This window comes from Aotus nancymaae, unplaced genomic scaffold (genome assembly GCF_030222135.1).
Source record: "Aotus nancymaae isolate 86718 unplaced genomic scaffold, 86718_ANA_hifiasm-v0.15.2.pri h1tg000012l, whole genome shotgun sequence".
Taxonomy (NCBI): Eukaryota; Metazoa; Chordata; class Mammalia; order Primates; family Aotidae; genus Aotus; species Aotus nancymaae.
In genome coordinates this window covers 15,063,111-15,087,108 of record NW_026988423.1, presented here as the reverse complement: position 1 = coordinate 15,087,108, position 23,998 = coordinate 15,063,111, and the positions used below count along the sequence as shown (strand labels likewise).

At 37.8% G+C, this 23,998-nt stretch overlaps 1 protein-coding gene and 1 non-coding gene across 2 annotated transcripts in view; one reads left to right on the top strand and one right to left on the bottom strand.

Moving 5' to 3' along the window:
- The window catches only part of RDX (radixin), a 100,318-nt gene that overhangs the window by 10,156 nt on the left and 66,164 nt on the right, over positions 1-23,998 (top strand). The window contains exons 2-5 of the mRNA XM_064375401.1: positions 6,733-6,807; positions 14,872-14,955; positions 22,368-22,463; positions 23,010-23,284. Of these exons, the coding sequence (XP_064231471.1) occupies positions 6,796-6,807; positions 14,872-14,955; positions 22,368-22,463; positions 23,010-23,284 (467 nt within the window). The 5' untranslated portion in view covers positions 6,733-6,795. The remainder of the gene's footprint in view (positions 1-6,732; positions 6,808-14,871; positions 14,956-22,367; positions 22,464-23,009; positions 23,285-23,998) is intronic.
- On the bottom strand, positions 21,522-21,661 carry LOC135274727 (U4 spliceosomal RNA). The gene has a single exon (XR_010342496.1). It is a non-coding gene; the product is annotated as a U4 spliceosomal RNA (small nuclear RNA).

The window sequence follows — 23,998 nt, the reverse complement described above, 5'->3', positions numbered from 1 at the left end:
GTATGTTGCTGCCATGATTGCACTTTGTTGCTTCTGGAGGAGTAGGTATGGAAAAGAGGCAGGGCAAGACCGCCTGAAGACATTTAAGAATGGGAGAAAATTAAGAATTTAGTTGGTTTAATTAAGTTTAAACCAATAAAGTTGCAGATTAAATTTAATTAAGAGAATTAAGAGTGGGGAGGAGGGAGTAAATTTTTATTTATTATGGGGAAAGATTGGAAATATACAAATGTATGTCTTTGATATATAATGCTTTAGGCAGCTTATTTATTATTTTTTTATTTTTTAATTTATTTTTATTTTTATTTATTTATTTATTTATTTATTTTTTTGAAATGGAGTTTCGCTCTTGTTACCCAGGCTGGAGTGCAATGGCACGATCTCGGCTCACCGCAACCTCCGCCTCCTGGGTTCAGGCAATTCTCCTGCCTCAGCCTCCTGAGTAGCTGGGATTACAGGCACGCACCACCATGCCCAGCTAATTTTTTGTATTTTTAGTAGAGATGGGGTTTCACCATGTTGACCAGGATGGTCTCGATCTCTTGACCTTGTGATCCACCCGCCTCGGCCTCCCAAAGTGCTGGGATTATAGGTGTGAGCCACCGCGCCCGGCTAATTTATTTTTATTTTTATTTTTTTTGGCTCCCCACCCCCCCTTTATTATTTTTTTAATGGAGAAAAGGAAAGACCTGAAAGACCAGGTTTTGTTTCAAGTTAGAGATGGAACCCCAGAATATGCATCTAGTTTTCTTTGCTTTCCACGTGACATTTTATGAAATTATCTATTCTACTACTAAAAGATGCCAGTTTCAGTTAAAAACATATATTTGGGCTGGGTGCAGTGGCTCACACCTATAATCCCAGCACTTTGGGAGGCCGAGGCGGGTGGATCATGAGGTCAAGAGATCGAGACCATCCTGGTCAACATGGTGAAACACTGTCTCTACTAAAAATACAAAAAATTAGCTGGGCATGGTGGTGCACACCTGTAGTCCTAGCTACTCGGGAGGCTGAGGCAGGAGAATTGCTTGAACCCAGGAGGTGGAGGTTGCAGTGAGCCGAGATCGTGCCATTACACTCCAGTGCAAACAACGGCGAAACTCGATCTCAAAAAAAAAAAAAAAACATAAAAAACATATATTCGTAAACTAGAAATCTCTCTTTTTTTTTTTTGAGACAAAGTCTCATTCTGTCACCCAGGCTAGAGTGTGGTGGTATGATCTCAGCTCACTGCAGTCTCCGCCTCCTGGTTTCAAGCGATTCTCCTGCCTCAGCCTCCTGAGTAGCTGGGACTACAGGCATGTGCCATCATGCTTGGCTAATTTTCGTATTTTTACTAGAGAGACGGTTTCACCATGTTGCCCAGGCTGCATCGAACTCCTAACCTCAAGTGATCCTCCTGCCTTGGCCTCCCAAAGTGCTGGGATTACAGGCGTGAGCCACCATGCCTGGCCAGAAGTGTCTCATTGAGGTTAAACAATATTCTCTTGATATAAATATTTTCCGTTAATCACTAAATTGGAGAAAACACTTAGATTTTAATAGCATTTATACATAGCTTTGTCCTAAAAAAAATTTAAGGTAGCTTCTTGCATCTGTTGTATTATATAAGCTAATGAAAAATATATATAAACAATTTCATGAAATATGTTTTTGAAATTCTTCTCTCTGATTTTTAAAATTAGATACTTAACGAAACTCTGTTCAAAGTACTCAGTTTCTGTGTATCCAGACATTCTTTGTAATAATACCTGTGTTTTTCTGTGTTGATGGATGAGTAGCTACATATTTTGCCTTTCCACTTAACCTTACCTAAATGTTGACACAGTTTGTTTTAATAATGTGGAAAAACAAACCCCCCACAACCCTGGAGTAGTCCATTATAGCACATAGTGTCCACACACATAGTGTCAACATTACTTTGGTGATTGTAATCATTGGCTATTGTAAAAGATGCTGCTGTGAATATCTTGATATAGATCACAACTTGTTATATTTATTTTGTGGGGAGAAATTTCTTCTGGAGGTTTATTACAGAAGCAGGATTTCATATTCAAAAAAGCTCAGTAGCTTTTGTTATGTGTTGTCTACTTTCTAGAAATATGGAGCCAGTATGTGGTGCTACCTGCAATACTTACCTACTTGTTTACCAACATTGTTTATTATCATTGGCATGCATAATTAATATTTATTTTGCTAGTTTAATAAGTATATCATTGGTCAAACATATGTAGTTTTAATCAGTGGAACATTTGTGTTTTTAACATAAGATTTGTTTGTGGCGTTTCTTATTGAACTGTTTACTGAGTGGAATCTGAGCAATATCTTTATATATTTAACCATTTGATTACTTTGCATAACACCTTTGTTATACTGTTGAAAATTTTTCTCTCTTTTTTTTATTTTGGTATTTCTTTTATTTTACCTTTGTAGAGATTTAAAATAAAATATACTTATCTGTTTTTATTATAACTTATATATTTTTCTTAGTCATATTACGTTATTCTTCCAAAACTAGAATTTTTTCCAAGTGTCTCTCTCTTTTTAAAAAAGTAATTAATAATTTTAATAATTCAATAATTTAAAGTATTTTAAAAAAGGTAGAGACAGGATCTTGCTATGTTGTCCAGCCTGGTCTTGAACTCCTGGGCTCAAGTAGTCCTATCTCAGTTCCCAAAGTGTGAGATTACAGGCATGAACCACTGCTCCTGCTTTCTTTTTGAAAAAAAATACTAACCTACTTTCATTTTATTAAATGGTATTGTGAAGTTATGGGTCCAACATTAGTTTACTTACTTAGGATAATTCTGCTTTTTCATTGTAAGAAATTAGATTTTTAGGCCAGGAACTGTGGCTCACATCTGTAATCCCAGCACTTTGGGAGGCTGAGGCAAGCAGAACACCTGACGTCAGGAGTTTGAGACCAGCCTGGGCAACATGGTGAAACCCCGTCTCTACTAAAAATACAAAAATTAGCCAGATGTGGCACGAGCCTGTAATCCCAGCTACTTGGGAGGCTGAGGCAGGAGAATCGCTTGAACCCGGGAGGTGGAGTTTGCAGTGAACCTAGATCGTATCAGTACACTCCAGCCTGGATGATAGAGCGAGACTCTGTCCCTCACCCCCCCAAAAAAAGAAATTAGTTTTTTATTACAAAACCTCTACATTTTCATTTTACAAGTTTACAGATTTCATTTTAATTCTTAGAGCCTCTTAGTATTTTAGAATATAATTATTCTGGTCTTTTCATTCATTCCTTTTTTTCTATTTCTTTTTTATTTTAAAATTTACCAATATTTAACCCTGGTCTCCTGCATGTCATTTCTTAAAAAAAAGAGTGATGGTATTCTATGGATTTTTAAAAATGTTTTGTTTTGTTTTGTTTTTTTCAAGATGGGATTTCACCATGTTGGCCAGGATGGTCTTGATCTCCTGACCTTGTGATCCTCCAGCTTTGGCCTCCCAAAGTGCTGGGATTACAGGCATGGGACACCACACCTGGCCTAATGTTTTATTTTTTACATTTTAGACAGAGTCTTGCTCTGTTGCCCAGGCTGGATTGTAGTGGAGTGCTCATAACTCACTGCAGCCTCAAACTTCTGGGCTCAGGTCATCTTCCTGCCTCAGCCTCTTGAGTAACTAGTACTACATGTACACTCTACTATACCTGGTTAATTTTTAATTTTTATTTTTTGTAGAGACATGGTCTCTTCGTTACCCAGGTTGGTCTTGAACTCTTGCCCTCAAGTGATCCTCCTGCCTTTGTGCTGGATTACAGGTGTGAGCCACCATGCCTGGCTACTATAGATGGTTTTATAACCTGCCTTTTTACTTAGTGGTATGTGAATCTCTTCCTATGTCATTTAGTATTTTTCTATAACATTTTGATGGGCTGCATTGTGATAGTGGATCCTGTAGATATACCATGATTGACCTAACTAAACTCCCAGTTTTACATAAACTTATATAAATTGTACTATAATTAGAATCTTTGTAACTGTATCATTATGCACATTTGTTAATACTTTCTTCAGGTGTATTTCCACAAATGAAGTTAGTTAGCACTTCTTTAATATCAACAAAGAGGAAGACAGACTGATACGTTGTAGAGCTCTGGATGCTAGGTGTTAAAAGACTTGTACTTTGGCCATTTATTGCCCATGTAACTTAGGACAAGCCATTTTGGCTTGGGATAAAACTTTTAGTGATTGTATCACCGATTCAATAAAATGCTTATGTAATCTAGAAAACTCTTAATATTCAAAAAATGGCCAAAGTTTTGATGGTGACATACATGTCTTATATATGTGTGAAGAATTTGAATAAAATTGTTCTGTGAAATGTGAGATGAAGGAATTTTTCTGAACCAGTAGGTTATAGATCATTTTTTGTTTGTTTTTTGAGATGGTGTCTTGCTCTGTCGCCCAGGCTGGAGTGCATTGGTGATCTCAGCTCACTTCAACCTGTACTTTCCAGGCTGAAGCAGTCTTCCGTCACCATGTCTGGCTAGGTTTTGTGTTTATTTATCTACTTTTTTGGTACAGACGGGGTTTTACCATGTTGTCTAGGCTGGTCTCAAACTCCTGGACTCAAGTGATCCTCCCACTTCTCAAATTGCTGGAATTACAGGTGTGAGCTATCGTGCCTGGCCTGGAGGATATTTTAATCAAGACCTGAGATGATGAGATCTGAACTAAGGCAGTAATAGTAGTTGGATGAAAAATGGGCATAGAATTTAAAAATTGGACTGAAGTACATTTAGGTTCATTTAGGTAAGTGTAGATGAGAATAAGCTAGGAAATGATAAGAATTAAGAAATGAGGGGTTTATACCTCCAACAAAATTTCATTGCTTAGTGGTTCACGCCTGTAATCCCAGCACTTTGGGAGACCGAGGCAGGTAAATCACTTGAGGTCAGGAGTTTGAGCCCAGCCTGGCTAACATGAAACCCTGTCTTTACTAAAAATACAAATATTAGCTGGGCATGGTGGTGGCTGCCTGTAATACCAGCTGTGGAGGCTGAAGGAGGATAATTGGTTGAACCCAGGAGGCAGAGGTTGCAGTGAGCCAAGATCGAACCACTGCCATCACAGCACTTCAGCCTGAGCGGCAGAGTGAGACTCCATCTAAAAAAAAAAAAAAAAATCTCAGGAGGAAATTTTCTCTGGTAAGAGGTTTGTTGGTAGTCTGTTACTTGTAATTGAGTAGAATTTAGGGAAATGACCTTACCTAAATTTCATTTTTATTACAACTGAGAGAATTTTCACTTTTATTAGTTATGGCATCTTTTTTTTTTTTTTTTTTTCGAGGCACAGTCTCACTCTGTCACCCAGGTTCTTCAAGTACAGTGGCACAATCTCGGCTCACTGCAATCTCTGCCTCCTGAGTTCATGTGATTCTCCTGCCTCAGCTTCCTGAGTAGCTGGGAGGATTACAGGCAGCTGCTGCCATGCCTGGCTGATTTTTATATTTCTGGTGGAAACAGGGTTTTACCATGTTGTCCAGTGTGCTCTTGAACTCCTGACCTCAAATGATCTGCCTGCCTCAGCATCCCAAAGTGCTGGGACTACAGTCATGAGCCACCGTACCTGGCCTTAGTTATGGCATCCTAAACAGCAATTGATAACTTTTTTTGTTTTTGGCTTATTTGTTTTTGAGACAGGATCTTGCTCTGTTGCCCAGGTCGGAGTGTGCAGTGGTATGATCACTGCTCACTGCAGCTTCAGCCACCTGGGCTCAAGCAATCCTCTCACCTGAACCTCCCAGAGTGCTGGGATTACAGGTCCCAAAGTGTTGGGATTACAGATGTGAGCCGCTGTGTCTAGCTGAATGCAGGGTGTTAGTGTGCAAGAGCTTTGCCTGTTTTGTACACATTGGGTGAATAAGCTGTTTATATTTTTCTCTACTTGTATTTTCAAACTTACAGGAAGGAAAAATAAGCCAGGTGCAGTGGCTCATGCCTGTAATCGTAGCACTTTGGGAGGCTCAGAGGATTGCCTGAGGCCAGGAGTTTGAGACAGTCCTGAGCAATATAGGGCAACCCTGCCTCTACAAAAAAGTACAATAAAAAAACTAGCCGGGCATGGTGGCACATGCTCATGATCCTAGCTACTCGGGAGGCCAAGGCAGGAGGATCACTTGAGCCTGGGATATTTCGGTTGCAGTGAGCTGTGATGTCACCACTCTACTCCAGCCTGGATGTCAGAATGAGACCCTGTCTTTAAAAAAATAAAAATTAGTTTCTTGTTATTTTTTTGTAGCTTACATTAATCAGAATTTCCTTTTGTTTTTGGCAGTACAGAGAAAAACATTGAAAAGTATTCTTAAGCTCTTTTAGAATCTGAATGCATGTATCCTTACTTTTATTGTTCCTTTCTCTAACATCCTGGGTACAGAGATGAACCTGACAGAGAGAGAGAGAGCTTTTGGGCTCTTAGCAATGATGTTTCCTTGCTCTTTGTTGTCTGTAATTAAATTAAAATTTCTGGTAGATTAGTGTATTTATACCATGGTATTTGAGACGTGTGGTGTTTTTAATTTTGGATTTCAATCTTTTTAGGGAATGTGCAATGCTAGTAGAAGACCTTGAAAATTAGAATGAAATCATTCCTTGTTACTTTAAATCACTCCTTGTTACTTTTAAAATATTTTAATTTATATCTTATACAAATTATAGTTACAATAGAAACCTTATTTTAAAAGATAATAGATTATGCCTTTTTTTTTTAACAGAAAGTGACAACAGAATTCATAGAAGTGAAGAATTTTTAAGAAAGTAACGAAAAGAGAACGAAAATGCCGAAACCAGTAAGTTATTTTATTACATTTGACACTGTCTACATAGTAATGCTGGGGTTCTCAGCTACTCTGAGAGGATGTTTCTCCAGGGTTCTTAGTCTCCTGCTCTCTCAAGAATGAGAGGGGACCAGGTGTGCTCGCAAAGTAAATACCGGACCCCAAACAGTGTTTTTGCAGAAAGCAAATTTATTTTAGGTGGAGAAAGAGTATGTGTGTGTGTCTCTGTGTGTGTGTGTGTGTGTAAGGGGACTCCAGAGGGAAAATCCAGGAGAGAGAAAGACAGCTTCCACTACAGAGTTCGTGGAAGGGGATTCAGACATGGAATCCAATGGGGTGAGGAAGAAGGGGACTTTTAACCTGGGAGGAGCCCCCACCTTCTCCAAGATGTCTGACCAGCGAAAGGAGTTCCTTAGAACTTCCACTGGAGTGATTGACTTTTGACCCTTTCCCACCTCAGCGAAAATTTAAAGACAGTTAAATCTCTTGGATGGAGGGAGATGGGAGTGGGGCATGGCACTGGGAAGTTCTTGCCCTTAAAACCACACCCCGTTGTGGACCCGGAAAGAGAACACCTTCCCTCAGTAAGATACCATTAAATTCTTTTTGGAACAAGGCATAGAATTTTGGTAGAGCTGTTGGAAGAAAAAGGTACTAATATTACTGTTATTTGTTTTTAGATTAATATGGTTAGAGCATAGTATTATGTGGTCATGACTTCTAGGTCAAACTCTTAGTTCTTAACTTGGTTCTGCTTCTAATCTCGGTGACCTTTGTTAATTTAGCCCAATCTGTCCAATTTTTCATTTCCTCACGTATAAAATGGGAATATAATTAGTTACCCTAGGGAATATGGTTAAGGTTAGTAGAATCTGATTTATATATTTAGTGCCCAGTAAATGAGAAAAGCAAAGTTTGAAAAATGAAGCAACAGCATTTCTAACAGCATAAAAAACATGACATCCTTAGGAATAAATGTACAAATGCTGTGTAAGATCTCTACACTGAAAACTAGCTGTAAGAAATTAAAGATTTAGATATATAGAGAACTATAAAATGTATATAGATATCTTTATAAACTTGTATTAAGATGTCAGTTCTCCATAAAAGTTTTGTAAATGAAATTCAGTTCCAGTCATTTGAATCCAGGCAGTCTTCTTTGATTAAAATTGGCTAGCTGATTCTAAAATACATTAATATATGGCTATGCCAAAATGTGTACGGAATAGCTAAAGCAATTTACCAAAAAAGAAAACTTCCACTCCTGGATTTCAGGATTTATTCTTAAGTCACTAAAGTAAGACATTGAGTTACTGATGAAAGAATAAATAGACTAATAGTATTGGTGAAATGAAAATACACCAATACACATACATACACACACACATATGTATTCATTAGATTCTTGACAAGGGTGTCACACAATTTGATGGAGAACTACAATTATTTTCAACAAATGATATTGATGCAAAGGGTTATCCGTACAGAAAAACGTGAACATTGACTCTTGTCTCACAATTTACACAAACATAAACTCATTGAAGTATAGACTTAAATACAAAAGCCCAAACTATAAAACATCTAGAAGAAAACATAGGAAAAAAATTGTGACCTTGAAGTAGATGAAAATTTTTTATATAATACACAGAAAATTTGAACCATTAAAGAAAAAATTAGAGGTAATTAAAATTAAAACCTTTTCTTTGTGAAAGATAGAACATGGAAAGGCAAGACAACGGGAGAAAAAAGTTGCCATATAAAGTTCTTCTACAGTTCAATAATAAGACAACTCAGGTGGTTTTTTTTTTTTTTTTGTGAGCAAAATATTTGAGCAGATAATATTTCACAAAAGAAGCTATATTAAAGACTGGTAGGCTGGGCATGGTGACTCATACCTGTAATCTCAGCGCTTTGAGAGGCCGAGGTGGGAAGATCACTTGAAGTCAGGAGTTCTGGACAACCTGGCCAAAATGGTGAAACTCTGTCTCTACTGAAAGTACAAAAATGAGCCAAGCATTGAGGTGCATGCCTGTAATTCCAACTACTTGAGAAGCTGAGGCAGGAGAATCTCTTGAATTTAGGAGGCAAAGGTTGCAGTGACCCAAGATGATAACACTGCACTCCAGCCTGGGTAACTTTAGAGTGAGACTTGTCTCAAAAAAACAAACAAAAGACTGGTAATAATCCAGTGTAGATAAGGATGTGGAGCAGCTGTGACTCCATTGTATTTCTGGTATGAATATGAATGTTTACAGCCAACTTGGAAAACTCTTTGCCAGTATAATTGAGTGGAGAGTGTTTATTATTCCTTAAAAAGTCAAAATTATATATGCAGTTGGATATCAATTGCGTGTTGTTGATTCATTAACAATTCTGGAAGTATAGAACTTGCCCTGTGGAGAAAACAGCTCTTGAAGCTAGATAAGTTTCAGAATGTGGAAGTCTTGGGTTTTAGAAAGGTGAATTTACAATATATTATGTGCATATGTCATTATATCATGAAACTCCCTTCAAGGTCTATGGCATCATCTCTAAAGTATTAGTATTTCTGTAGATTCATGTGTGAATAGTCACGTGAAGTGGAATAAATTAATTTGCTACGAGTGATAGTCTCATGTCACTTCATGTCAGATTCTTGCTCAAAATTAACTAATCTTTGGTTTTCAATGCTTTTAGGATGTCAAAATTACGGAATAGGGACTGTGGGCCTATATTTGCAATAGCCACAAAGCTGTGGTGATCTAGGAGAAAACATCTAACAAATGAGTAAAGTGATTTATATGGAGCAAATTATAAGCAAAGGGATTTTTTTTTTTTTTGAGACAGAGTTTCGCTCTTGTTATCCAGGTTGGAGTGCAATGGCGCGATCTCGGCTCACCGCAACCTGCCTCCTGGGTTCAGGCAATTCCCCTGCCTTAGCCTACTGAGTAGCTGGGATTACAGGCATGCGCCACCATGCCCAGCTAATTTTTTGTATTTTTAGTAGAGACGGGGTTTCACCATGTTGACCAGGATGGTCTCGATCTCTTGACCTCGTGATCCACCCACCTCGGCCTCCCAAAGTGCTGGGATTACAGGCGTGAGCCACCACGCCCGGCCCGCAAAGGGATTTATATGAAGCAAATTATAAGCTCTTTATTTTAAAAGATTTTGAAAGTCATTAAAGGAGGTCTAAATCAATGTACAGTGAGAAAACCATAGTCATGTATAGAGTCAATATTAATAGAAATGTTAATTATTAACCAAAGATACCTAAGAATTTTGTCTCATTCCAATACTAAATCATAAATGGTATATTTTGTAAAGTTCACAGTTTTGTATGGAGCCAAGAGCGAAGATAATGATCCAATAATAGTCAAAGTAGTTCTGAAGAATAATGCAAACTTGCCCTACCAGATATCAAGACTTATTTAAAGAAATACTAATCAAGACAATAAGATATTAAAAGTAGTTTAATTGACCAGTGGAACAAAATTAGATCCACACTTATGCATATATTTGATTTGTGACAGCACAGAGTTTGGAGACTAAATGAACTAATTAATTATATTAGAATTTTAAAAAAACCCTATATTTTCATTCATATGGAGATTAAAAATGAAATTGGACCTCTATCATCATAAGCAAAAGTTATTGAAAATTATGAAATTCAAAATAATATATGAATATCCTTATGACTCCAGAGTATGGAAAAGTTTCTTAAGGGTGACAAAAAATTGGACAGGTACAGTGGCTGATGCCTGTAATCCCAGCACTTTGGGAGGCTGAGGCAGGTGGATTACCCCGGTAAGGAGTTCAAGACCAGCCTGGCCAACATGGTGAAACCCCGTTTCTACTAAAAATAGCAAAAATTAGTCAGGCGTGGTGTACTTGGGAGGCTGAGACAGGAGAATTGCTTGAACCTGGAAGGTGTGGGTTGCAGTGAGCTGAGATCATGTCACTATACTCTACCCTGGGCAACAGAGTGAGATGCTATCCCCCTCTCCCCACCGCCAAAAAAAAGGATGGAAAAAATTGGTATCTGTGTGTAAAATATTTATAAATTCAACATTAACATTAAGAATGTCAGTTTATCATAAAGGACACTGAAGAAAGTAAAATAAATCACAATATGGGAGGTTATTTTGTAAGAAATAACTGACAAAGGATCAGTATCAAGAATATGTAAAGACTTCCTACATAAAAGTAAGAAAAGAACAACTCAATAGAAAAATAAAGTCATATGTGTGAACAGACATTCGAAGATGAGAATGAGTGGTCAGTTAAACATACTGTGTTAGTTTTCCATTGGTCTATGATGAATTACCACAAATTTAGTGTTATGAAACGGCACCCATGTATTATCCCCACAGTTTTATAGGTTAGAAATCTGGGATGATGTGACTGAGTTCCCTGCTCAAAGTCTTATAAGCCTGAAATCAAGGTGTAACTTATTCTGCAACCAGCCAATTAAATTGGTTAGCTTAGGCCCTCCTAGATAATCTTCCTGTTCTAAGGTCAGCTGATTAGTAATCCTTAAGTACTTCTGCAAAATCCCTTTTCTCATGTAATGCAATGTAATCATGAGCATGACACTAGGGGCCATCTTAAAATTCTGTACACCACATGCCATATACAAAAATGTAGACTTCATCAGCAATCGGGGATCCTACTTTAAGGCCATATTGAGATACAATTTTCTGCTAACTGAATTGTCAGATATTAACAAATCTGATGATATTCACTGTTCCTGGAAATACGGAACAGCAAGAATTCTTATGCAATGCTGATGAGAGTATACGTTGACACAGTTACATTTATTCAACATTATATGGATCCTACTTTAAGGCCATATTGAGATACAATTTTCTGCTAACTAAATTGTCAGATATTAACAAATCTGATGATATTCACTGTTCCTGGAAATACAGAACAGCAAGAATTCTTATGCAATGCTGATGAGAGTATACGTTGACACAGTTACATTCATTCAACATTATGTGGTAAAGTAGAAGATGTGCACACTTTATTACTCAAGAATTCTGAGTATATTCTGGAGAAATTCTGACACTCAGAAATTGTGCAAGATGTACAAGATGTTCATAGCAGTATTGTTCTTAATAGCCAAAAAATTGGAAACTGTTCATTGACAGGAAAATGGGTGAGTAAATTTTTGTTTGGCCACATGGAGAATGTTGCATAGCAGTGAAAATTCTTATTACAGAAACATCAATGAATCTTAGAAACATATTGTGAAAAGTTAAGCTAGTGTAGTGAAATCTTAAAGAATTTATTGAAGTAGAATATACATAACAAAGAGAATATATGAGAAGTGTGTAGTACAGTAGTCCCAGCCACAAGGGAGGCTGAGGCGGTAGGATCACTTGAGCCCGGGAGGTTGAGGCTGCAGTGAGCTGGGATTGTGCCATTGTGCTCCAACCTAGGCAACGGGGAAAAAAGTGTGTAGTTGATGAATTTTCATAAAGTGAATATACCCATGTAAGCATTGCCCACATCAAGAAAGAAAATTTGATTAACAAATATTGTGCAGTTATAATACCGCTAAAAATCAAGAAAAGTGAAGCTATTTTACATATACATAACTACATTTATGTTAGAACTATTTTTTTTTTTTAAGCAAGAGAATAACAAAATTTAGGTCCGTGGTTACCTGTTGGTATTTGCAAAGAAGTACAGTATATGCAACATTACCATTTCTTGTTATTCAGTTGGATGGTGGTTTTGTGGGTTTCATTTTATTCTTCATTGTTTATATATGATAACATGTTTTGTGTATGTCATCTCTTAATAAGATACTGTTTTAGAAAAGAAAAAAATATGATTATTTTAAAGAAGGATGAATCTAAGATTTAATTACAGAAGTTATTCCAGGTGAAAGCCATAACATGTGCTAAGGTTGTGATTGTTAGTAAGACATATGGAGAAATAAGAAGTCTGATACAGAGTTTTTATAGTGTGAGTTAAAGTTAGAAAGATAAAATGGCACAAGCTCTGTGCTCAGTAAACGTACAGGCTGATGGAAAAAGATACTTAAAAACAGATGCAGTAATATATATTAATAAAAAACCTTTAAATACAGTTGTTACAGAAACAAAGTAGGAATTGCTACAGGTTTATACTGGTGACAGGAAAAGTAATGAATGTTAGAAAATAGATACAGAAACAGCAAATGAAGTATCGGAAAATTCAAGGAGAAATAAGTTAATATATACACCATGGAATACTATGCAGCCATAAAAAACGATGAGTTCATGTCCTTTGTAGGGACATGGATGAATCTGGAAATCATCATTCTCAACAAACTGACACAAGAACAGAAATTCAAACACTGCATGTTCTCACTCATAGGCGGGTGTTAAACAATGAGAACACATGGACCCCATCACAGGCTGGGGTCTGTTGAGGGGGCATCAAGGGAGGGACAGCGGATGGTTGGGGAGGTTGGGAGGGATAACATGGGGAGAAATGCCAGATGTAGGTGATGGGGGGATGGAGGCAGCAAACCACATTGCTACGTGTGTACCTATGCAACAATCCTGCATGATCTGTACATGTACCCCAGAATCTAAAGTACAATTCAAAAAAAAAAAAAAGGAAAAATTTAAAAGTTAAAAAGATATATTTGGATCACGTGAGGAATTCTAAGCGAAGATGCTATTCTGTGGTAAAAATTATTTTGGTAAGGCATGTTAGTTTTTGAGATATTAGAAAGTTATTTACACATGAAAATTAGTTAACAGAGTTTAGAGCTGGGCATGGCAGTACGTGCCTGTCTCTTAGCTACTTGGTAGATTGAAGTGGGAATGTAAGCTTGAGTCCAGGAGATCAAGGTTGCAGTGTGCCATGATTGTACCCATGAGTGGCCACTGCACTCCAGCCTGAGCACAACATAGTGAGATCCTGTCTCTAAAAACAACAAAAAATAGAGTCTAGCAAATAAAGCATTGTAGATAAATGCTTTTCTAAAGTGAAGAATGTGTTTACAGTATGAATAAAATGAAGTCTGATTTTTAGGATTTTTTTTTTTTTTTTTTTTTGAGACGGAGTTTTGTTCTTGTTACCCAGGCTGGAGTGCAATGGCATGATCTCGGCTCACTGTAACCTCCGCCTCCTGGGTTCGGGCAATTCTCCTGCCTCAGCCTCCTGAGTAGCTGGGATTACAGGCACGTGCCACATGCCCAGCTAATTTTTTGTATTTTTAGTAAAGATGGGGTTTCACCATGTTGACCAGGATGGTCTTGATCTCTTGACCTCGTGATCCACCCGCCTCAGCCTCCCAAAGTGCTGGGATTACAGGCGTGAGCCACCGCACCCGGCCCTCTGATTTTTAGGATTTTTATGTGGTGGAAATAAATATGGGATAGTGAATCAGATTCAAAGCATTTGGAGTTAGACCTCAATAATGCCTGCTTTGCCTTTTTTGTTTTGTTCTGTTTTTGGAGGCAGGGTCTTGCTGTGTTGCTCAGGCCGAAGTGCAGTGGTGTAATCATAGATACATACATCATAGCTCACTGCAGCCCTCAAACTCGTAGGCTCAAGTAATCCTCCCAGTTCAGCTTCTTGGAAATAATAGGCACATACCACCACACCCAACTAATTTTTAAATTTTTCATAGAGATATAGTCTTGCTGTGTTGCCTAGGCTGGTCTCAAACTCCTGGCCTCAAGAGATCCTCCCACCTTGGCCTTCCAAAGTGCTGGGACTAAAGGTGTGAGCTACCACTTCTAGCTCTTGCTCTGCCTTTTAATATCCATGTGTCCTTAGCTGAATAATGGAAATTCTTTCTGTTTCTTTAGAAATGAAGGTAGTATCTCCTAGTATTATAGCAAGGGCTAAATGAGAGTATTGAAAGCCTGTAGCTTAGTGCCCAGTGTATGTTAAGTATTCAATAGATGTTTCTAAATGAGGACTTTATATGCTCTTCAAATATAAGTTTTTCAAATAGATTTAAGATTTCTTGTGATGAAAATAAAATTTTGTCACTTTAATAAAGAATATCATAAAAGTATTTTCTCATGCCTAATAACTTAATATACATTCTCTTTTCTACTACTGTTCTTTTTGTATTTATTACAGATCAACGTAAGAGTAACTACAATGGATGCTGAGCTGGAATTTGCCATTCAGCCCAATACAACTGGCAAACAACTTTTTGACCAGGTATCATTTAACTGCATGAAATATGCAACTTTTGATACCATAGTGTGAATGTTGTTGCATACCTCTTTCTCTATTTTTCTGTACTTTTGCTGATAATCCAACAATGTAGCACTTGGAATTTTTCATGGTAGCTCTTCAGATACCCCTACTACAGCAGTAAGGATATTCTTTATTCTTTCACATTCCTACATTTGTGGGAGAGGACTTCTCAAAAATAATTTTCAGCAGGCATTTATTTAACATCTATGAAAATCATTGTGATGGTGACTAAAAGGGATTCAAGAATAATCTACAAAGTTGAGTGAAATGAGTAGGAATCATGGGCAGAAGAGACAGCGGGAGCGAAAGCATAGGGAATTACAGGTAGAGAGCATCCCTTACCCAAAATGCTTGGGACTAGAAGTGTTTAAGATTTTGGATTTTTTTTTCGATTTTGGAATATTTGCATATGTATCATGAGATATCCTGGGGATGGGACCCAAGTCTAAACACAAAATTCATTTATGTTTCTTGTACAACTTAGACACATAGACTGAAAGTAATTTTATAAAATGCTTTAAATAATTTTATGCATGTGCTGGGCATGGTGGCTTATGCCTGTAATATCAGCACTTTGGGAGGCTGAGGCGGGCAGATCACCTGAGGTCAGGAGTTTGAGACCAGCCTGACCAACATGGAGAAAACCCATTTCTACTAAAAATACAAAATTAGCTGGGAGTGTTGGTGCATGACTGTAATCCCAGCTACTCAGTAGGCTGAAGCAGGAGAATTGCTTGAACCCGGGAGGCAGAGATTGCGGTAAGCCGAGATTGCGCCATTGCTCACCAGCCTGAGCACCAAGAGTGAAACTCTGTCTCAAAAGAGTAATAATAATACTTTTATGTATGAAATAAAATTTATACTGAGTTTTTACTGGGACTCATCACATTAGGTTAGGTGTGGAACTTTCCACTTGCAGAGTCATGTTGGTACTGAAGAGGTTTCAGATTTTGCAGCATTTTGGATTTTGGATTTTTGCATTAGGGATGCTCAACCTGTATAGGCTATAAGGAGATCACTAACAATTTGGTGTCATAGGTTCATAATGTATGAGGCAAAGAAAGGTTGGGACATAGAGGTCAGGTATCCGGTATGTTAAGGCACTGGGACTACTGATCTTATCTTTCTTCTCAGTCTTGGATATGCATTAGAGTCACCTGTGGAGCTTAAAAAAAGGGGGAGGAGACAGTGCCTTCAAAACCCCTTCCAGAGATGCTGATTTAATTGTCTGGGCCTACTCTAAAGCATCAGTATTTTAAAATTTAAGCTTGCCAGGTAATGTTGTATTGCAATGTGAGAAAGTTTTACTGAGAAAATAAGGTAAGAGATTGTTCCCAGGGGTCATGGAAGGTGGTATATCATGCATGGCATGAAACTTAGAGGAGACTTTTCGTACGTAATAAATTTTAAAAAAAAGGAGGATAACCTTTGCATAAACTTTACATATACTTTTTCTTAGGAGCAGGAGAGTAATAGCTTGTACTCAGAATAACTTGATCTTAAAGAATGAAAGAGTTTCTAGCATTTTAGCAATAAGTAACATGAGATACCTTGGGTTTATTAGTTGTCATTCTGTCAAATGCAGATTCAAATCTGATGAAATAAAAATTCTAAATTCTGAAAAGTTGCTTTTTCTCATAACAAATAATATACTTAATCCCCTAATTAGGTAATTCATAAAATGAAAAGTCCTGCTAAGGTCTTTTTTGGATGATGAAAGGCTTTTTGTGTGGATGAGCAAATTTTTTTTTTTTTTTTTTTTTTTAAATAAAGACAGGGTTTCACCATTTTGGCCAGGCCGGTCTTGAACTCCTGACCTCAGGTGATCTGCCCGCCTTGGCCTCCCAAAGTGCTGAGATTACAGACGTGAGCCACCACGCCCGGCCAGATGAGCAAAATTTTAAAGCAAAATCAGAGAGCTGAGTTCACCATACCTTGTGAACCAATCTCCACTTCTTTTTGTTTTTTTTCCAAACCACATTTGTTTTGGTATAATATCCACTTCTGTTGATTCTTCTAGGACTCCTGTTTGTGAATATAAAGTCTATCTTGAATAAAAAATGTGAATAGAGTTAGCATTTACTGTACTTCATAGCAAATTGAAATGTTATTTATAGTAAGTGAAATGTTTGTGGCAGCCAAAAACTAATCAGCAAGTTATTCTTTTTGGTATTGGATACTAAGAAATAAAACTTACTTTTTATTAAGTAGAGTTACTTTAACTTGGATCGGAAAGTGAAACCTCATTTATTATAGGGCAGTAATGTGTAGTGGTTTAGTAGTATGGGCACTGGAGCCACACTGCCTGCAGTAGTTCCAGTTGTACCTGTTTGACTTTGGACAAATTAATTTCTTGCTCTAATTAGGATGAGATAACATTACTTCTTTAGAGGTATATTTTGAGAATTAAGTGAAAATCTATATAAAGTGCGTAGAACAGTATTTGATGGTTTTATGTATATCTCTTTCTATTTATATAGATAAATACAGTATCAATGCTGCATAATGATGTTTCTGTCAACATCATTATATATGACAGGCCACATATATATGACAGGCCACATATACCATATACTGCATATACCATTATATATGACACATACCATTATATATGACAGGCCACATATACCATAGTGGTCCTATAAGATTGTAATACCATATTTTTATTGTACCTTTTCTATGTTTAGATATATTTAAATACACAAATACTTACAGTTGTCTTAGAGTTGCCTACAGTATTCAATATAGTAACATGCTGTGCAGGTTTGTAGGCTAGGAGCAATAGGCTATACCATATAGCCTAGGTGTGTAGTAGGCTGTGCCAGCTAGGTTTGTTCAAGTATACTCTATGATGTTCACATGATGATGTAATTGTCTAACGATGCATTTCTCAGAATGTATTTCCATCATTAAGCAGCACTGACCACACACACACACACACACACACACACTTCATATTATAAATGGTCTAGATTATTATTTACTTAAAATAATTTTTTTTGAGATAGAATCTCACTCCTGTTGCCCAGGCTGGAATGCAGTGGCACAGTCTCAGCTCACTGTAATCTCTACCTCCCAGGCTCAAGTGATCCTTCTACCTTAGCCCCTGGCTGATTTTATTTTGTATTTTTGGTAGAGATGAGGTTTTGCCATGTTGCCCAAGTTGGTCTTGAACTCCTGAGCTCAAGTTATCCGCTTGCCTTGGCCTCCCAAAGTGCTGGGATTACAGGTGTGAGCCACCGTCCGGCTTGGTCTAGATTATTGAGTATGGTTATCTGTTATGGACTGTTCTCAGCAGTTCTTCAGTCCCTGTTCTATTTCCTGACTGCTTTTCTTGAACTCAAATGCAAGGATCTAAATACAGGCTTTACTTTTGTATATAGCGTGCATGGAATGAGCTGGCAGCTTTACGTCAAGCCAGGAGTAAACTGGGTCCTCTAAAATGAGAGCACATAGCTTCATGAGTCCATGTGTAGCAAAGCCCCATGTCTGATTATGATGTTAGATTGAGGACAGCTGCTCTGTGTTGGGGACTCTTGAGTGCTTGAAGTCCTTTGGTTTGCTTCTTGCTGACTCTTCTTGACTAGCCTTCTCCTCTAGCTGCTTCTTGTGGGATTAAAGCACAGCGTGAGTGTTCACACCCCCAAAGAGTGTGTAAGAACATCTGTTAGGGTGAAAGAAGTATTAAATTATATTTTTAGGCTGGATGCAGTAGCTCACTCCTGTAATCCCAGCACTTTGGGAGGCCAAGGCAGGTGGATTATTTGAGGTCAGGAGTTTGAGACCAGCCTGTCCAACATTGCAAAACTCTGTTTCTACTAAAAATACAAACAAGGCATGGTGGCATGCACCTGTAATTTCAGCCACTCAGGAGGCTGAGGTGGGAGAGTTGCTGAAATCTGGGAGGCGGAAGTACTCCAGCTTGGGCAACAGAACAAAACTCCATCTAAAAATACATATATGTATATAAAATCTTTTATATAAAATCATTTCCAAAATGTTTAAAAATATATATGCTTTATAGTGTATTAGCATGACAGTGTGTAATTTGTAAATAAATGTACATATATTATAGTTATGTGCCCAAGGAGTTTCACTTATAAAAGTATGTAATCCAAAGTTTATGGGCACTCAAAGGACAGCCTCACAAAAATATATTAACTTAAAAAAAAATTCTAGGAGCACCTAAACCGCTGGGGAGATAGGGCCTATTAGGGCATTTCATAGCTGAGTTCTCTTGTTCTTTTATCTGTAAGAAAGTTAGTTTAGCTATTATTCCTTGTGCCCACTGTGGTACATCTCCCTTTTACTTACCCAGCATTGTGAATCTCTCAGAGTATGGGGGCAGAAGCTGAGGCCAGCTGCTCTGTTATACTTCTTTCTGCTGCTTTTGACCTGTACATTCCCACTCCTGTACTCTGAGCTTGAATGTTTTCTATGGCACTGCTGGGGCAACCTGTCTTTTACCAAAGTTAGATTATTTGGGATCTCCTTTTGTCTGCATTGAATTTTTCATTGTTTGGCATTGATCAGCTTTTGCATTATCAGTATGAGACTTTATATTCCACATCTTCCAGAAGTTTCTTATTTTTAATTTTTTTTGAGACAGGATCTTGCTCTGTCACTCAGGCTGGAGTGCAGTGGCATAATCACAGCTCACTGTAGCCTTGACCTCCTGGACTCAAGCAATCCTCCCACCTCAGCCTCTTGAGTAGCTAGAAATACAGATTTACGTGACCACACTCAGCTAATTTTTTTTTTTTTTTTTTTTTTTAAAAGAGACAAGGTCTCCCTACATTGCCCAGGCTGCTCTGAAACTCCTGGTCTCCTCCGGCCTTGGCCTTCTAAAGTGTTGGGATCACAGGCATGAGCCACTGTGCCCAGCCAGTGTTTTTTAACTGTGTCATTTCAGTGAAAATTTTCAAAAATGGGAAAGTAAACAGAAGGGTTCAGTTTTCTGTCTTGAAACCAAAAGCCTGGAATGATTTAAGAGGGGTGTGTGTGTGTGTGTCTGTCTGTCTTGTAACTGGGATTATGGGTGGTGTGCACCACCAGGACTGTCTAATTTTTGTATTTTTGATAGAGATGGGTTTTCACCATGTAGGCCAGGCTGGTCTTGAACTCCTGGCCTCTAGTGATCCAGCCACGTTGGCCTCCCAAAGTGCTGGGATTACAGGCATGAGCCACTGTGCCCTGCCAAATGTTTTAAGATTATTTTTTTGAAAAACAGGCTGGATGCAAAGGTTCACGCCGGTAATCCCAACACTTTGAGAGGCTGAGGCAGGCAGATTGTCTGAGCTCAGGAGATCAAGACCAGCTTGGGCAACGTGAGACCCTGTCTCTACTAAAAATAGAAAAAATTGCTGTGTTTGGTGGTGCATGCCTGTGGTCCCAGCTACTCAGGAGGCTGAGGTGGGAAGATTGCTTGAGCCCTAGGTTGGGAGTTTGGAGGTTGCAGTGAACTGAGATTGCACCACACCACTTCCAGCCTGAGTGATGGAGCAAGATCCTATCTCAAAAAAAAACCGACAAAAAAAAAAAAAAAAAATGCTGAGCACTCAGTGGTTTACATGTATAATCCCAGCATTTTGAGAGGCTGAAGGGGGAGGATCACTTGAGGCCAGGAGTTTATGACCAATCTTGGCAACATAGCAAGAACCCTGCCTCTACAGAAAAAGAAAAGCAAAACAAAAAACAAACCAAAAAAAAACACTAACTGGATGTGGTGGCATGTGCCTGTAGTCCCAGCTATTCAGGAGGCTGAGGCAGGAGGATTGCTTCAGCCCAGGAGGTCAAGGCTCCAGTGAGCCATAAATTGTACCACTGTACTCCAGTGTGGGTAGAGTGAGACCCTGCTTTAAAAAAAACAAAGCAAAAAAGTCCCAAAAAACCAAGAATGTTTATTATTTAAGAACTGATAATGAATCATTCTATAAAGCTTTTAAAATGTTAATGAACTTTTACCTCCCCTGGCTCATTTTCCTCATTTTAAATTATAGATTTTTAAAAAACCATATGCTTTTGTTAAGTGTGGGCAAGTCCTAGGTGTGTGTCCTAACTCCACCACTTTATTTACTGTAATACTTTCGAATGCCTACCACAGGCTAATCACTCTGTGAGATACCATGGATTTTAAGACAAATAAATCAATAATCTCTGTCCATAAGTATTATACAGTCAAGGAGGGTAAGTAGACACACTGCTAATAACACAATTTTAATAGAGTAAGTGTTCTAATAGCAGGATAGATAAAGTCCTATGGGAATATCAGGGAACAAGTGATTAATTTTATCTAGATGATAGGAGAGCTTTATTCACAGAAGGCATGTTAGTTGACTGGTCCTTAAAGAATAAATTATTTTAACAGGTCATAAAAGTACAGAAGACCCATTCTAGGCAGAAGAAAAAACATGAGCAAAATTGTAGAAGGGTGAAATTTATAGTATGTTCCAGTAATGGTTTCTTGCTCAGTGAAGATAGAACACAGAATATATCAGACACTTTCCTTTTTTTTTTTTTAAATTCAGTCTTCATAGAGACTGTCAAAAATTGCCAATGTCGACTATATTGCAAGTTGTCACAGCGGGGTATTGGGAAAAGTTTTCAATTAGCAATAATTGTGCTTGGATAAACCTCATTGTCTACGATACTGCTACTGCACAAAGCTTTATCAGACACTTTTCTAATCGCCAAAATGATACCATTTGCCCTAAATATACCAATAGGGTACTTGTGGGGATAAATGGAAATCGAAATATAGGATTATGAAAACTATATGTGTATTTTCAAGACTCTTGTTATTTGTTGAGGTCATGATAGATAAGAAAAAAGGAGGTATGAAAAAGTGGATCAAGTAAGAGGATTGAAGTGACACTACGAAATTAAGTGTAGAGGCTGGGTGCAGTGGCTTATGCCTGTAATCCCAGCACTTTGGGAGGCTGAGGCGGACAGATTGCCTGAGGTCAGGAGTTCGAGATCAGCCTGGCCAACATGATGAAACCCTATCTCTACTAAAAATACAAAAAATTAGCTAGGTGTGGTGGTGCATGCCGGTAATCACAGCTATGGGAGGCTGAGGCAGGAGAATCGCTTGAAGGGAGACAGAAGTTGCAGTGAGCCGAGATTGTGCCATTGCACTCCAGCTTGGGCAACAAGAGCAGTAAAAACTCCTTCTCAAAAAAAAAAAAAAAAATTGAGTGTAGAAAACTTGAATTTGAGTTTTTAAAAATGTTCCTTTAATATGTTAAATTTAACTTTTTCTACGGTAAAGAAGTATGTGTATACCTATATAGTTTTGTTCTTCTTTTGAAGTGTAATATCATCTAGACTCAATGTATATGTTGAACTGAAATTGGTTTTTTCTTGTGTTTTAGGTGGTGAAAACAGTTGGTTTGCGTGAGGTCTGGTTTTTTGGGCTGCAGTATGTAGACAGCAAAGGTTATTCTACATGGCTTAAACTAAATAAAAAGGTAAAATATATACAATAACATTAATAATTTTGTTAAGTTGAAATTATCATGAATTCCTGCTGGAAAAGCTAACAGTCTGACTGATTCCAAGCTTCCTTTTGTAGTTAACTGTTAGTCGTTAAGAGATATCATGTGTTTTTAATTCAGTCAGGCACCATCAGCTTACCATCTCAAAAAAAAAAAAATGCTTACTTTTTCTATTTGAAAACTTAGCCTATAACAAATATTAAAGCAAGTAGCACAGATGGCGTGCTAAATGCTTCAATTTTGATGTAAACATCTGTAGGATAATCTTCTCAAGAATATGTAGAAACGTTTTCAATTTGGTTATTAGAATCTGAGTTTATAGGTCACATTCAAGAGCGTGGAATCTTTTATCACATATATTTGTTTACTGATTTAGAGTATTACACACTAAAATCTGACTTCATAGATTTAGAATCTTCTATTTCACTTCTCACTTTCTTCCAAAAAGAATTTGACATGACTAGGTTCAATTATTGTAAATTAAGATTTTTGTTGTTACATTTGAAATTATTTTTCCAGGTGACACAGCAAGATGTTAAAAAAGAGAATCCTTTACAGTTCAAGTTTAGAGCTAAATTTTTTCCTGAAGATGTTTCTGAGGAATTAATTCAAGAAATAACCCAGAGACTCTTCTTCTTGCAAGTTAAGGAAGCCATCTTGAATGATGAGATATATTGCCCGCCAGAAACTGCAGTTCTTTTGGCCTCCTATGCTGTCCAAGCCAAGTATGCAGATTATAATAAAGAGATTCATAAGCCAGGATACCTGGCTAATGATAGACTCCTACCCCAGCGGTAAGTGAGACATGCCTTTACATTATATTGTTTGAAAATTACAGTCCAGAAGTCTATAAATAAAATTTTTTTCAGGTTTTTTTTTTTTTTTTTTGAGACAGGGTCTGGTCCTGCCACCTGTGCTAGAGAGCAATGGTGTGATCTCAGCTTACTGCAACCTCTGCCTCCTAGGCTCAAGCCACTCCCACCTCAGCCTCCCGAATAGCTGGGACTATAGGCATATGCCATTTTTTTTTTTAATGTATTTTTTGTAGAGATGGGCTTTCATGATATTGCCCAGGCTGGTCTCAAACTCCTGAGCTCAAATGATCCGCCTGCCTTGGCCTCCCAAAGTGCTGGGATTACAGGCGTGAGCCGCTGTACTTGGCCTTTTTTTTTTTAAATCAGATTTTAAGTTGCCAGCTGGATCACAGGGTGTACTTCTGAAAATCATGACCTAGCACCGCCATAGATTTATATGCTCTATAATTACCTATGGTTGATCTGCTTCTTTCTTCATTCCCGTAGGGTAAGCGATAAATGGAGGCGTTATAATTTGGACTTGAGGAAAGGATATTGCTGCTTCTTGGTACAAATTCTAACACAGGAAGGTGCTTAATAAGTGAGAATAAGTGGCAGACTGTGTTTTCTTCATAGAATTCCCTGACTATTTTTTTTTTCCCTGAGATAGAGCCTCACTGTCACCCAGGCTGGAGTGCAGTGGTATAATCTCAC